Raw genomic sequence first — 16,857 nt, forward strand, 5'->3', positions numbered from 1 at the left:
GTAATGTGGAAAACGCGGCATCCAATTTGCGCACAGCAAGCTCCCACAAACAGCAGTGTAATAATGACCAGATAATCTGTTTTTGTTCTGTTGTTTGAGGGATAAATAGTGGCCAGGACACTGGGGATAACTCCCTTGCTCTTCTTTGAAATAGTGCCATGGGATCTTTTACGTCCACCTGAGAGAGCAGACGGGGCCTCGGTTTAACATCTCATCCGAAAGATGGCACTTGCGACAGTGCAGCCCTCCCTCAGCACTGCACTAGAGTGTCAGCCTAGATTTATGTGCTCAAGTTCCTGGAGTGTGACTTGAACCCAGAACAAGAGGGCATAACCTTAAAATTAGAGCCAAGCCATTTGGGAGTGAATCGAAGCATTTATCATGCAAAGCGTAGTGGAAATCTGGAACTCGCTCCCCCAAGATGTTGGGTCAATTGAAATTTTCAACATAGATTGATAGATTTTGATTGGGTAAGGGTATAAAGCGAGTAAATGGAGTTGAGATACAGATCAGCCATGATCTAACTGAATGGCGGACAGGCTCGAGGGGCTGAATGGCCTACTCTTGTTCCTGTGTTTCTGTGACCAGGAAAAAAATGTCTGACTGTTAATCTTGAGGAATGTTGACAATATTACTTTAAATTGTGGGAGTAGGACAAAGGGATGCGGGTTTAAATTAATGAAATGAAATTTTGTACTCATTAAAGATGTGATTTCACTAGAGAGGGTACAGAGAAGATTTACGAGGATGTTGCCAGGACTGGAGAATTTTAGCTATGAGGAAAGGCTGGGGTGTTTTCTTTCGAACAGAGGAGGCGGAGGGGAAATTTAATTAATGGTGTGTAAAATTATGAGGCACCTGGATAGAGTGGATAGGAAGCACCTATTTCCTTCAGCAGAGAGGTCAATAAGCAGGGGGCATAAATTTAAAGTAAGTGGTAGGAGGATTAGAGGGGAGTTGAGGAGAACTTTTTTCACCCAGAGGGTGGTGGGGTTCTGGAACTCACTGCCTGAAAGGGTGGTAGAGGCAGAAACCCTCACCACATTTAAAAAGTACTTGGATATGTACTTGAAGTGCCGCAACCTGCAGGGACCAGGAGATGAAAAGTGCGATTTGTCGGGATAGCTTTCTCGACCATCGCAGTGCTGTAAATTTCTATGATCGATAGTTCTTCGCACAGAGTGATCAACACACGGAATAGATTTTTAGATAGAGCAGTGGAGGAAAAGCCCTGGGATTACTTAAACAAATAGATACTGCAGTGGGGGAACTGTAAACCTTTTCCAGCTGGATGAGTTAAAATGGGTCAAATGGCCTTCCTCATCCGTAATTATCTTGTCATCTTTGATAAATTACTGTGGTGGGTAATTAAAAATATCCAGTTAGCTAATGGTTGAGATTGTTCAAACGTATCTTTCCAACGAGGGTAAAATGAGCCATTATAAATGTAAATAAATCTGACTTAATAATCTGAGTGCTAGAAATGTGACTTAATGGAAAATGTTGACATACATAGCAGATTAGTCAACATCTAGAAGGGAAAGAAATAAAGTTGCAAATGGAGCCCTTTGTCATATTGTCTCTGTGGTGACGATGACAGTTGATTTTATTCAAAGAGAACAGTCTGTATTGAACAGGACCTCAAGTTCAAGCATGCTTTTATTTTTCGGCATCAGAAACCACATTGCCCACACTACAAAAATGTGAGAATGTAACAAAGTTCCAAAGTGCTGAGAAATGCAGACACTGGGGAACCATCATGTCTGTAATTAGCCCTGGAACATCGTGGTCGAAGGTATGGGGGTATGGGGCCCAGAAAAGCCGAGGGCCCAGGGGCAGCACGGGCCAGCCTACACTGTGATGAGTGTGCGCACTAGGTCCGTGCAGCAGAGCAGGTCTCCAGTCGTCCTGGTTCAACCCTTGCCACTGGATAAAGGCCTAGCTCTGTCAAGCCCGTGTGGTGGCTGGTGTGCAACGGTCACCTCATGTTAAAAAAATCCACGCACAGGCATCTTCCACCCCCTCAACTGGAGTTCAGGACTGGAACATCGGGTCCTTCATTGAAACATCTGTGAACTCTTGTGGAAGCAAGTCATCCTCGTTCAAGGGACCACCTCTGATGATGATGAATTAATATCTGACTAAATGTAAAGTTGAAAGCAGTAACAAAAATCTGTAGTGTACACAACACACATCCCCCCAAAGATAGTCAGTTGGCCAGAAAAAAGACTGGTAACTACTCGAGTCTTCCAGGCACGGGAGCCATAGCATGTCTTTGTGATTCCAGGCTCTGGTAAGTGGTATTTGCAGTGTTTTTAAAGTTATTCATAAGTATAAAATAATAGCATCCTCTGAATATTCATAAGTCTTGTATGATAATAGTGACATTGTGCAAATCACATGGATAATCTGCATTCATATGTGTGCTGTGCTTGAAGTAAATAAATTGTACTTTCTCTGTCTCCTGCTGTAGAAAAAAAAATCAGTTCATGCATATTATGTTGGTTAATGAAAGTATTCTTTCTTGTCTGCACGGAAAATTCTTCCGCAATCCAGTTCCTCAGATTTGCACCCAAGTAGAAAGGATGATGAGGACAGTGGGTTTGGAGTGTGTCGAGCACGTTCGAGGTCCTGAAGACGAGTTCCACGATTAAAATCTTACACCATGCTGCAAAGCCTACCTGTGCTAGGATGCTCCATAGGTCACCTCTCTACAAGCTGGAACACCTTCAACAAATTAGAGAGATACATCATTCCACTGACTGGTGCTGGCCCTTCAACCCCCGCCACACACCCAGAGCGCAGTGGAGAAGGTCGTATACCTGCTGAATCAGCCCATTCAAAATGCCAATGGCACTGTGCAGTCAGGAACAGTGACGTGACAAAATTGCAGAATATACAACTTGACTAGTTGAGAATCCAGGACTTTCCTCCCCCTCCCAGTTCGGAACTGTGAAAACATAAGAAATAGGAGCAGGAATAGGCCCTTTGGCCCATCAAGCCTGCTCCGCCATTTACTGAGAACATGGCTGATCTAATCATGTACTCAGCTCCACTTCCCTGCCCGCTCCCCATAACCCTTTATTTCCTTATTGCTCAAATCTGTCTATCTCCGCCTTAAATATATTCAAAGATCCAGCCTCCACAGATTTACAACCTTCTGAGAGAAGAAATTCCTCCTCATCTCAGTTTTAAATGAGCGACCCCTTATTCTGAGACTATGCTGCCCAGTTTTAGTTTCCCCTAAGATCATTAAGATCATGGCTGATCATTGACCTCAACCCCACTTTCCCGCCAATCTCCATATTCCTTGATTCCCCTAGCCACCTATAGCCATTGAGATGACACTTTAGAAGACAACTCAAGTTAGGAATATAGGGTCGCATTAAGTTCTTCTGTGACGGACATTGCTCCAAATCCAGGGTGGCCCAGTGGGAGAGCATTCTAGTGATAAGTCCATGGTAAAATCTGTAAATTGAACAAATACACGCATAGATTTAAAAACAAACAATGGTAACATATTCTTTAAACAACGTTCCTTTATTTTTATTAATGTTAAAGTAGTGAACAGAAAGATTCATTTCAAATGTTGAAAAGAAATATACTTACTAGTTGTTTACTATTGAAACGCTTTCACAGATTAATGCAACAAAGTTTACTTTTATGTTTAAACATTTGGAAGTATCAGAGAAATTAGAGCACAGGAGGAGGCCATTCAGCCAGTGCCTCGACTGGAGTTATCTAATGTAATCTTATTTCCCAGTATCTTTATATATTGTTACTTTTCAAATAGTTATCCTGTTCCATTTTAAGTTATGTTATTGTCTCAATAACCACTTGTGGTAACGTATTTCATACTCTATGGGCCCGAATTTGGTCAAACCAAAGTTCTACCCATTTACTGTCAAAAAGAGCGCTAAGATCCTGACGGTACTGTGGGCAGAAGTTTGGTGAAACAAATGGGAAACAAACACCCGGTGGAAAAAATGGGTGTTACACGGCGATTCTGGCGGCAGCTGGCGGTAGGTTGGATTCTGGGCGGCAAATACAATCCGCGACAAAGTAACGCCAAAGCTAGAGTCGGGGCGGGGGGGAAACGCAAAAAAAAAAATCCAACAAATAAAAAACAAAACATGACAAAACCTTCAGAGGGCTCTTTCAAACAAAACTGCTGCAAAAGAAATAAAGCAAACCATCTCACTAACCTTTTCTTGCAGGTCTTCATACCTATCAATCAGATTGAAGAATCCTCACTGAGACATGCAGTCTCAACCAGGAAGTAGAAAGCAGGAAATAAAAATAGATTTAAATCACATATTGAAAGACAAATAAATCTTGGGAAAGACAGATTGGATTAAGAGATAGACAGAAAAAGTTTACAAAAACATTTTTTTTTCTAAATCTCCAACACTAAGAAACAGACTCTACGCTTGTAGAATTAAATTTTCAGGGCTAGAGAGGTTGTTTGGCAGTAATTAGCACTTATCACAGTTTAAAATTCACTTCTGAATGTACCAGCTCTAACCTTTTCTGGCATCATTAGTGGGAAAATACTGGGCAAGTACCTCAAGTTCACACCATTGCATTGATTTCAGTGCTGAGTCTAATCGGTGTGGACCGTTACAGCGCACCCTGTGGAGGAGCAGGCTATCTCTGGCAGGAACTACCAGATATACGCGTTTAACTGCGCATGTGCGTACTCCAGAAGTCGCTGTCCGATTTCCTCTGTAATAACGGTGAGTGCTGATAGCCTCACCGTTATTATTATCGCAAAATCCGGGCCAATTAATCTGTTTATCTTTAAAAATACACTTCTGTATGTATATTATGTTGAAAATGTTGACAATGAAGTCTTCAGTACTAATACTCTACATCAGGCTTTTCGAGCTTTACTGGAAGATGATTCAGGACAGAAACATTTACAGCTGTGTTTAGTTCTGTTTGACAGAAGAAAGGATGTAGAGCAGTTTTATTAATGATCAGTGAACCTTTGTCTTGGTTTTCTTCTCAATTTGCAAAACCTCTGAACAAGCCTTTGACATATTGCGTTAGTACTTCTGCATTCTTACAATCAACTGATCCTGCAGGGTTTTTTTTAAGATGTTGAATCATTACATCCTGTTGTAGTTCATTTTCTCTATTGGTTCCTAATTATGTTTGATCAGTACAGATGGAAAGCATATTTAGGCTGTTGGATCTCCAGGCCATGAAAGTATTATGCATATTATGATTTCTTCCAGCTTAACTGTGCACAAAGTTGTAGCTTGTTGGTGAGTGGCAAGGATCATCATATGTAGAAGGATGGGGGGGATATTTTTGTGTGCATGTGTATTGGAGAAGGAGCAGGAAGGAGCAACAATATGTATTTATATACCGCCTTTAACATAGTGAAATGGCCAAAAGTGCTTCATAGGAGTACTATGAGATTAAAAATTTGCAGGGAAAAAAGAGGAAGAATGTACGCTGTCAAGTGAGTGCAATTTAAGGGTAGCAAGCCTTTCTGATTTATAGAGCAATGGGAAACAAATAGTAAAAGGCAAAAACTTGCAAGTAATCCAGCCCTTTTATGTCGCAACTTAGGTTCTGAGATAGATGCCACAATGAATCTTGACTGCTGTTAGCTCTGCAGAAGTTGGGTCATTCATCTTTAGCAACAGTACTCTCGGCATAAGAATCATATGATAAAAATGCTTTAAATTAAAATATTAAAAGGTTAATTTTTTTATTGTTTTAAATTATGGTACACTTTTGTTGAATAAAGTTGTAGCAACAAAAAATCCATCATTTTAAAATTTGAAGGTTTTGATTCCAAGTACTACAAAAATAATTTTAAAATGCAATAATTTGTTAAATAATGAAAACATTGTTCGCAATATGACTAACTAGTGACATCACTAATTACAACAAAACTAGACTGGCATTGCACAAAGCACAGTTGACTTCCAATATGCATTACTTACGTCTTGCTATTGAGGGAGTACAGCGAAGGTTCACCAGACTGATTCCCGGGATGGCAGAACTGACATACGAGGAGAGACTGGATCAACTGGGCTTGTATCCACTGGAGTTTAGAAGAATGAGAGGGGATCTCATAGAAACATATAAAATTCTGACGGTATTGGACAGGTTAGAGGCAGGAAGAATGTTCCCGTTGCTGGGGAGTTCCAGAACCAGGGGTCACAGTCTAAGAATAAGGGGTAAGCCATTTATGACCGAGATAAGGAGAAACTTCTTCACTCAGAGTGGTTAACCTGTGGAATTCCCTACCGCAGAGAGTTCTTGAAGCCAGTTCGTTAGATATATTCAAAAGGGAGTTAGATATGGCCCTTACGGCCAAAGGGATCAAGGGATATGGAGAGAAAGCAGGAAAGGGGTACTGAGGTTGAATGATCTCGAAGGGCCGAATGGCCTGCTCCTGCACCTAATTTCTATGTTTCTATGTTTCTACCATCCAGGTATGAAAAGGTTATACTTCCTTTGGAGGCAGTTCAGAGAAGGTTCACTAGGTTGATTCCGGGGATGAGGGGATTGACTTATGAGGAAAGGTTGAGTAGGTTGGGCCTCTACTCATTGGAGTTCAGAAGAATGAGAGGTGATCTTATCGAAACGTACAAGATTATGAGGGGGCTTGACAAGGTGGATACAGAGAGGATGTTTCCACTGAAGGGGGAGACTAGAACTAGAGGGCATGATCTTAGAATAAGGGGCCGCCCTTTTAAAACAGAGATGAGAGATTTCTTCTCAGAGGGTTGTAAATCTGTGGAATTTTCTGCCTCAGAGAGCTGTGGAAGCTGGGACATTGAATAAATTTAAGATAGAAATAGATAGTTTCTTAAATGATAAGGGGTTATAGGGAGCGGGCGGGGAAGTGGAGCTGAGTCCATGATCAGATCAACCATGATCTTAAATGGCAGAGCAGGCTCGAGGGACCGTTTGGCCTACTGCTCCTATTTCTTATGTTCTGATGTTCTTATGGCCTGCCTCCACGCGGCGGTCTTTTCTCCTGCTGGAGCGGAGGACCGTTCGGATGAATCTTGGGTGGGAGTGGGCGGGAGGACTTTTATCGGCGCTGCACGCTGGCGCATGCCAGCGGACGCTCCCCAGCGGTCCTTTCAAACCGCCGGCGTAAGAGCCTCACCAAACACACACGGATAGGAGAGCGGCGAAGAAAATAGAGAGACCGCCGAGAAAACTCCGTGGCAGCCGGTGGTAGGTTGACCAAATTCGGGCCCATACATATGTAAAACAAAACTTCTCTTCTAACTTTGGCCTTCGAGTAATAATCCTCAGTCCATGTTCTTTGGAATTCTCTGCCCATGGGGGCTGTGGCTGCTGAGTCATTGAGTATATTCAAGGCTGAGATCGATAGATTTTTGGACTCTAGAGGAATAAAGGATATGGGGATAGGACAAGAAAGTGGAGTTGAGATCAAAGATCAGCCGTGATCTTATTGAATGGTGGAGCAGGCTCGAGGGGCCGTATGGCCTACTCCTGCTTATAATTCTTATTTTCCCTTATTACTGATTAGTCAACTTGCTGAAACAATTTTTCACTGTTTACCCACTCAAAACGCTGCATAGTTTTGATAACCTCTGTTCGATCTAACCCGTAACTTTCTCCGATCCAGTGAAAAAAGCATCTGTTTTCAAGCGTTTCCTTCACTGTCATGACCCTTTCTAGGCTGACGCTCCAGTGCAGTGCTGAGGGAGTGCTGCACTGTCAGAGGTGTCTTTTGGATGAGACATTAAATCAAGGCCCCGTCTGCTCTCTCGGGTGAACATAAAAGATCCCATGGTGCTATTTTGAAGAAGAGCATGGGAGTTATCCCTGGTAGCCTGGGCCAATATTTATCCCTCAATCAACATCACTAAAACATTATATGATCATCACATTATCACTGTTTGTGAGAGATTGTTGTGCACAAACTGGCTGCTGTGCTTCCGACATTACAACAGTAACTACACTTCAAAAATATTGGTTGTGAAGCGGTTTGGGGCGTCCTGAGGGCATGAAAGGCACTATAGAAACGCAATGTTTAGCGAAAGGCTCATGCTTTCGTACGCCTCTGTGAAGGTGTTGACTGTGATATCTTCGCAGAGCACGGCACACACAGCTTCCTAACATGGCAGGCAGCTCTCTCGGAAGTCTCTGGAAATCTGCCTAGTTCTGTTTATTATTAACCCTGCACTTGCAGTACACAATACGTCCACATTCACAGTGTGGCGCTACAAACATTACAAGCTTACAGACATTACACTTCTCCCTCCTTAATGAAGAAGCCATCATAACAAACATCATACATAACTTTCATGTTTATACATAACACAGGATATAAACTTATTTTTTTTTCTATATTTACAAATTTAACTTTACCACTTGTTTTCTGTTTCAAAGAGAATACCTTCGCTCTCGAACAGAACCTTCCAAACATGGTCTCAAATCTAAACTCATTCGAGGCTCATCCTGAGGAACGTTTTCCTCCATGGAATTTCCTTGATTTTCATTTGAACTCACTCTTAACTTCAGGCTCTTTGTTTTCCTGACTCGGACTCAGACTTTCATTCTGATTCTCTCCTGGATTTGTTTCCAGTACATTGGATTTATGATTTGGTACTGGTATATCAAAACTATCTGATGAGTCAGAAATAATTGAATTATTCCCACCTTCAAATCCTTCAATGTCTTTAGGTAAAATATGATCAATATGAACAAACTTAACCTGTCCATTATCAAACATCTTTACCAAATATGTGCAAGGACCACATATCTTCACCACTCTTCCTGGTAACCACTTTAACCATTTATGGTGATGGTTCTTCACTCTCACCTTCTGGTTTAATTTCACACTTCTCTCTTTTACTCTACCTTTATCATGATTCTCTTTCTGTCTTAATTGTGTCTCTTCTATTGACTGTGCCAAATTTGACTTTAACAACGAGAATCTGGTTCGTGGCTGTCGTTTGAGAAATAACTCTGCTGGTGTTCTACCAGTAGTTGTATGAGGAGTATTTCGATATGTAATCAAAAAATTAGCCAATTTGTGATCCAAATGACAACTGTCATTTCCTTGGATTTTGATCTAACATTTGTTTTATGAGGGCACGTTTTACAATTTGTACAGTGCGCTCTGCTGCATCATTCGAAGCAGGATGGTATGGTAGAACCTTGGTATGTTTCACACCATTTTTGCTTGTGAATTGTGGTCCATTATCCGAAACCATCTCTTCAGGGAGGCCATATGAAGAAAATAATTTTCGTAAAATGTCCAATGTTTTACTTGTTATTTTCCACATTGGAAACACTTCAACCCACTTTGAATGGCTATCAATCACAATGAACAATTGTTGTCCTTCTCACTCAGCAAAATCAATATGTAGCCTTTGCCACACTCTGGGAGGCCATTTCCATGACTGTAATGGTACTGGTGGTGGTTGCTTGCTTACCGATTGACATGTTGTACACTGACTCATGATGTACTCGATATCTTTATCAAGACCTGGCCACCATAAATAACTGCTTGCAAAACTCTTGGTCAAGCATATTCCCAGGTGCTGGTCATGGAGGTCTCCTAATAATTTGGACCTGAATTTATTTGGTATAACCACTCTTGCACCCCACATGATACAATCTTTATTGACTGATAATTCATTCCTACGAATGAAGAATGGCTATGTATCTTTGTCTGTTACCTGGTTTGGCCATCCATTTGCAATAAAATCATACACCTTTGACATCACTGGGTCACGTTTGGTTGCTCTACCAATCTCTTCAGCTGTGACTGGCAGTTGATCAATGTATGAAAAATAAAACATTTCTTCCCTATCTGGTGTAACTTGTGATGGGGAAGGCATTCAAGACATTGCATCAGCATTACTGTGATCAGCTGATCATCTATTCAGTATCATATGTACATACTGACAAAATCAAAGCCCATCTCTGCATTTGGGCTGCAGCTAATGTTGGAACTGGGGACTTTGGACTGATACTTTCATCAGCCTTTTGATTCCGAATCCCAAAACGATAGCTTTCAGCAATTTCTAACGGTTTGGGGTTATCATGCTGCTCCAGCTTCGTTAAAATCTCTAAGTGTTGTGTCCTTTGGCTCGTCAGGCACAAGCAGATTTACAAGAGTGTCATATAATGCTGGACCTGCCTCCGATAAGAACATTGCTTTCTTACGTTCCAACACAGCCCGGTTCTGGACTGCATTGTCTGGAACTTCGATTATGTTATTTGCAATGAAATACATTTCTAGCCGATCCACATACGCTTTAAAATGTTCCTGGTCATGCCGATATTCACCCAAATATCCCAATACACCTGCCATTTTAATCTCTAGCTGTTCACACCATGTACTGTATTTTACCTCGGATTTTGCAGCTTTTTTCCAAAGACAGAAACTTCCAAAGTCTCTCTGTCGGCTGGCTGAATCCTTCACCAACAAAATGTTAGCTTTAAATCATCCGAAAATTCCCATCCTCGTCGCCAAATGTGATATCTTCACAGAGCACAGCACACACAGCTTCCTAACATGGCAGGCAGCTCTCTCGGAAGTCTCCGGAAACCTGCCCAGTTCTGTTTATTATTAACCCTGCACTTGCAGTACACAATACGTCCACATCCACAGTGTGGAGCTACAAACATTACAAGCTTACAGACATTACATTGACGATGGCTTGGAGTTCGGCCTCTGAGTGTGTGCAGACGCAAGCGTCGTCCGCGCACTTTAGTTCGATGACAGAGGATGGGACGACCTTGGATCTCGCCTGGAGGCGACGAAGGTTGAACATGTTCCCGTTGTATAGTTTAGTTTCACTCCAGCGGGGAGCTCATTGATAATGAGGTGGAGTATTGCAGCAAGGAAGATCGAGAAGAGTGTTGGTGCGATGACACAACCCTGCTTGACCCTGGTCGGGACGTGCATTGTGTCTCTGGTGGATCCGGTGGTCAGGATCATGGCTTGCATGTTGTCGGGGAGCAGGCGGAGGATGGTGACAAACTTTTGTGGGGTAGCCGAACCGTAAGACAAAGGTCCTCCACCAACCTGACCCCACCAAACAGCGCTGCCCCCCCCCCCGGTCATCAAAATCCACGGCTCGGCCTTGGACAAAGTGGACCATTTTCTATACCTCGGGAGTCTACTATCATCAAGGGTAGACATCGATGACTAGATCCAACACCGCCTCCAGTGTGCCAGCGCAGCCTTTGGTTGCCTGAGGAAGAGAGTGTTTGAAGACCAGGGCCTCAAATCTGGCACCAAGCTTATGGTCTACAGGGCAGTAGTGATACTTGCCCTCCCATATGGCTCAGAGACGTGGAATATACACAGCAGACACCTCAAAGCGCTGGAGAAGTACCACCAGCGCTGCCTCCACAAGATCCTGCAAATCTATTGGGAGGTGTGCTCTCTCAGGCCAACATCCTCAGCATCGAAGCACTGACCACATCAACCAGTTCCGTTTGGCGGGCCATATCGTCCGCATGCCCGACGCCAGACTCCCTCAACAAGTGCTCTACTTGGAACTCCTACATGACAAGCGAGCCCCAAGTGGGGAGAGGAAATGCTTCAAGGACACCCTCAAAGCCTCCTTGATAAAGTGTAACATCCCCACTGGCACCTAGGAATCCCTGGCCCAAGACCACAAAGTGGAGGAAGAGCATCTGGAAGGGCGCTGAGCACCTCGAGTCTCGTTGCCGAGAGCATGCAGAAATCGAGCGCAGACAGTGGAAGGAGCGTGTGGCAAACCAAGCCCCCCCCCTTTCCTTCAACCATTGTCTGCCCCACCTGTGACAGAGACTGTAATCCCCCCATTGGGCTGTACAGTCACCTGAGAACTCACGTTTAGAGTGGAAGCAAGTCTTCCTCGATTTCGAGGGACTGACTATGATGATGATGATGAGAAATGCAAGTTTTTTTTCTCTCATTCCTCTTACCATTCTAATGAACCTTTGCTGTACTCTTTCTATGACTCTTATATTCTTCATCTAACGGACTACCCAGATGTACATAGAAACATAGAAAATAGGTGCAGGAGCAGGCCATTCAGCCCTTCTAGCCTGCACCGCCATTCAATGAGTTCATGGCTGAACATGAAACTTCAGTACCCCCTTCCTGCTTTCTCGCCATACCCCTTGATCCCCCGAGTAGTAAGGACTTCATCTAACTCCCTTTTGAATATATTTAGTGAATTGGCCTCAACTACTTTCTGTGGTAGAGAATTCCACAGGTTCACCACTCTCTGGGTGAAGAAGTTTCTCCTCATCTCGGTCCTAAATGGCTTACCCCTTATCCTTAGACTGTGACCCCTGGTTCTGGACGTCCCCAACATTGGGAACATTCTTCCTGCATCTAACCTGTCTAAACCCGTCAGAATTTTAAACGTTTCTATGAGGTCCCCTCTCATTCTTCTGAACTCCAGTGAATACAAGCCCAGTTGATCCAGTCTTTCTTGATAGGTCAGTCCCACCATCCCGGGAATCAGTCTGGTGAACCTTCGCTGCACTCCCTCAATAGCAAGAATGTCCTTCCTCAAGTTAGGAGACCAAAACTGTACACAATACTCCAGGTGTGGCTTCACCAAGGCCCTGTACAACTGTAGCAACACCTCCCTGCCCCTTACTCAAATCCCCTCGCTATGAAGGCCAACATGCCATTTGCTTTCTTAACCGCCTGCTGTACCTGCATGCCAACCTTCAATGACTGATGTACCATGACACCCAGGTCTTGTTGCACCTTCCCTTTTCCTAATCTGTCACCATTCAGATAATAGTCTGTCTCTTTGTTTTTACCACCAAAGTGGATAACCTCACATTTATCCACATTATACTTCATCTGCCATGCATTTGCCCACTCACCTAACCTATCCAAGTCACTCTGCAGCCTCATAGCATCCTCCTCGCAGCTCACACTGCCACCCAACTTAGTGTCATCCGCAAATTTGGAGCTACTACATTTAATCACCTCGTCTAAATCATTAATGTACAATGTAAACAGCTGGGGCCCCAGCACAGAACCTTGCGGTACCCCACTAGTCACTGCCTGCCATTCTGAAAAGTACCCATTTACTCCTACTCTTTGCTTCCTGTCTGACAACCAGTTCTCAATCCACGTCAGCACACTACCCCCAATCCCATGTGCTTTAACTTTGCACATTAATCTCTTGTGTGGGACCTTGTCGAAAGCCTTCTGAAAGTCCAAATATACCACATCAACTGGTTCTCCTTTGTCCACTTTACTGGAAACATCCTCAAAAAATTTCAGAAGATTTGTCAAGCATGATTTCCCTTTCATAAATCCATGCTGACTTGGACCTATCATGTCACCATTTTCCAAATGCGCTGCTATGACATCCTTAATAATTGATTCCATCATTTTACCCACTACTGAGGTCAGGCTGACTGGTCTATAATTCCCTGTTTTCTCTCTCCCTCCTTTTTTAAAAAGTGGAGTTACATTGGCTACCCTCCACTCGATAGGAACTGATCCAGAGTCAATGGAATGTTGGAAAATGACTGTCAATGCATCCGCTATTTCCAAGGCCACCTCCTTAAGTACTTTGGAATGCAGTCCATCAGGCCCTGGGGATTTATCGGCCTTCAATCCCATCAGTTTCCCCAACACAATTTCCCGACTAATAAAGATTTCCCTCAGTTCCTCCTCCTTACGAGACCCTCTGACCCCTTTTATATCCGGAAGGTTGTTTGTGTCCTCCTTAGTGAATACGAACCAAAGTACTTGTTCAATTGGTCTGCCATTTCTTTGTTCCCCGTTATGACTTCCCCTGATTCTGACTGCAGGGGACCTACGTTTGTCTTTACTAACCTTTTTCTCTTTACATACCTATAGAAACTTTTGCAATCCGCCTTAATGTTCCCTCCAAGCTTCTTCTCGTACTCCATTTTCCCTGCCCTAATCAAACCCTTTGTCCTCCTCTGCTGAGTTCTAAATTTCTCCCAGTCCCCAGGTTCGCTGCTATTTCTGGCCAATTTGTATGCCACTTCCTTGGCTTTAATACTATCCCTGATTTCCCTAGATAGCCACGGTTGAGCCACCTTCCCTTTTTTATTTTTACGCCAGACAGGAATGTACAATTGTTGTAATTCATCCATGCGGTCTCTAAATGTCTGCCATTGCCCATCCACAGTCAACCCCTTAAGTATCATTCGCCAATCTATCCGAGCCAATTCACGCCTCATACCTTCAAAGTTACCCTTCTTTAAGTTCTGGACCATGGTCTCTGAATTAACTGTTTCATTCTCCATCCTAATTCAGAATTCCACCATATTATGGTCACTCTTCCCCAAGGGGCCTCGCACAATGAGATTGCTAATTAATCCTCTCTCATTACACAACACCCAGTCTAAGATGGCCTCCCCCCTAGTTGGTTCCTCGACATATTGGTCGAGAAAACCATCCCTTATGCACTCCAGGAAATCCTCCTCCACCGTATTGCTTCCAGTTTGGCTAGCCCAATCTATGTGCATATTAAAGTCACCCATTATAACTGCTGCACCTTTATTGCATGCACCCCTAATTTCCTGTTTGATGCCCTCCCCAACATCACTACTACTGTTTGGAGGTCTGTACACAACTCCCACTAACGTTTTTTGCCCTTTGGTGTTCTGCAGTTCTACCCATATAGATTCCACATCATCCAAGCTAATGTCTTTCCTAACTATTGCATTAATCTCCTCTTTAGCCAGCAATGCTACCCCACCTCCTTTTCCTTTTATTCTATCCTTCCTGAATGTTGAATACCCCTGGATGTTGAGTTCCCAGCCCTGATCATCCTGGAGCCACGTCTCCGTAATCCCAATCACATCATATTTGTTAACATCTCTTTGCACAGTTAATTCATCCACCTTATTGCGGATACTCCTTGCATTAAGACACAAAGCCTTCAGGCTTGTTTTTTTAACACCCTTTGTCCTTTTAGAATTTTGCTGTACAGTGGCCCTTTTTGTTCTTTGCCTTGGGTTTCTCTGCCCTCCACTTTTCCTCATCTCCTTTCTGTCTTTTGCTTTTGCCTCCTTTTTGTCTCCCTCTGTCTCCCTGCATTGGTTCCCATCCCCCTGCCATATTAGTTTAACTTCTCCCCAACAGCACTAGCAAACACTCCCCCTAGGACATTGGTTCCGATCCTGCCCAGGTGCAGACCGTCTGGTTTGTACTGGTCCCACCTCCCCCAGAACCGGTTCCAATGCTCCAGGAATTTGAATCCCTCCCTGCTGCACCACTGCTCAAGCCACGTATTCATCTGCGCTATCCTGCGATTCCTACTCTGACTAGTACGTGGCACTGGTAGCAATCCCGAGATTACTACTTTTACGCCACAAAACTTCAGCTGGTGACCTAACCAATGTCTTGTGCAAATTCACCACCGTTTTGCTTCTTTATTCAAAGTGCATATGCATAAAGCTTGAGTCCTGTTTGTCTTTTTACAATCCCATCCAGCTGTGTTTTCACCTTTATACGTATCTACCTCTAGATCTCTCTGAACTCTCTCCACAGCCTTGACATCCTTCCTATACTGCGGTGCCCAGAATTGGACATACAACTCTAGCTGAGGCTTGACTCGTGATTTATGAAGAATTAGCATACCTTCCTTTGTACTTTTTATGCCTCTTATTTATAAATTCAAGGACCCCACCCCCATGCTTTTTTAACCACTTTAAGAGTACTTACTGTGGGACTGGAGTCATAATTCTTTCCCTCGGGGACATTAGTGAATCAGTTTTACAACAATCTAGCAGCTTTCATGGTAATTTTACCTGGCGCTAACCACACATTACCAGATTTATTGAACTGAACTGCAGTTTATCCTGATGGGAATTTGAACTCTGGGTTCCTCCTCCAATATACTTCTAAACCCATGTAATCATGCCTGCTTGGAACTGGGTTGAGAGTCCTCGAATTCATTTCATATCGACCTTTTACAACTCGCAGAGAGTGGAGACTTGCATCCCCTCACCTGGAATGTATTCCACGCCAGAGTTGAAGAAACGTTCTCGTTTACTGTGCTGCACAGAAGTCTACTTCAGGGTTGTACTAATGCCCTTAATTTTTTTCAGGAAGGATTTTCCCTAATTGAAGCCCACAAATGGTGGAAAGCGGTACGTAGAGCAGATTGTGTGCTCTTTGGGTCTAAAGTTAAGGTAAGAAGTTGGTTGCTGTGTGTCTCTGTCGGTTAAATTTCACCCCATTGTGCCTGTGGCCGCTCTTTGAGCAGTCCAACGCAAATCCCACTACCCTGCTCCCTCCCAGTTGCCCTGTATCTTCCTCTAATTCAAATATTTAGCCGGTTTTCCTTTAAAAAATGCGGTGGTCTCTGCCTCAACTGTACCTTTTAGCAAAGCATTCATTGCTGCAGATGACCCACTGCATCAATAAATTTCTTGTAACCTTGCTTCTCACTCTTCGTGACAATTGATTACCCATGTCACCAATTCCCGAGCCAGAGGAAGTCATTTTTCTCTTCACCCTTGCTAAACCGTTTTTAAAAACCTCTATTAAATCTTCACTTTCCTACATTATTGGCTGTTGCGTTTCCTACATTACAACAGTGACTACATTTCTATTGGTTGCAAAGCGCTGTGGCATCCCATCATGAGGTTGTGCAAGGTGCTATGGAATTGCATGTCTGTCTGTCTGTTTTTCTTCCCTTTCTTCCTCTCCTTTCTTTGCCTTCTCCAATGGAAATAGTCCCAGTATCTGAAGTCTCTCCTCATAACTATAGTTTCCCATCCATGGCTTCATCCTGATAAAAAATAATTGTATAAAGTATCTTTCATCATCATAGGTGGTCCCTCGAATGAGGATGGCTTGCTTCCACACTAAAAGGGATGAGTTCATAGATG

General features: G+C 43.3%; 1 protein-coding gene across 1 annotated transcript in view; it reads left to right on the plus strand.

Moving 5' to 3' along the window:
- Positions 1-16,857, plus strand: part of rec114 (REC114 meiotic recombination protein) — a 70,613-nt gene that overhangs the window by 29,237 nt on the left and 24,519 nt on the right. The window contains exon 3 of the mRNA XM_070864183.1: positions 16,072-16,155. Coding sequence (XP_070720284.1) covers positions 16,072-16,155 — 84 coding nt within the window. The remainder of the gene's footprint in view (positions 1-16,071; positions 16,156-16,857) is intronic.

This window comes from Pristiophorus japonicus, chromosome 21 (assembly GCF_044704955.1).
Source record: "Pristiophorus japonicus isolate sPriJap1 chromosome 21, sPriJap1.hap1, whole genome shotgun sequence".
In the NCBI taxonomy this organism is placed as follows: Eukaryota; Metazoa; Chordata; class Chondrichthyes; family Pristiophoridae; genus Pristiophorus; species Pristiophorus japonicus.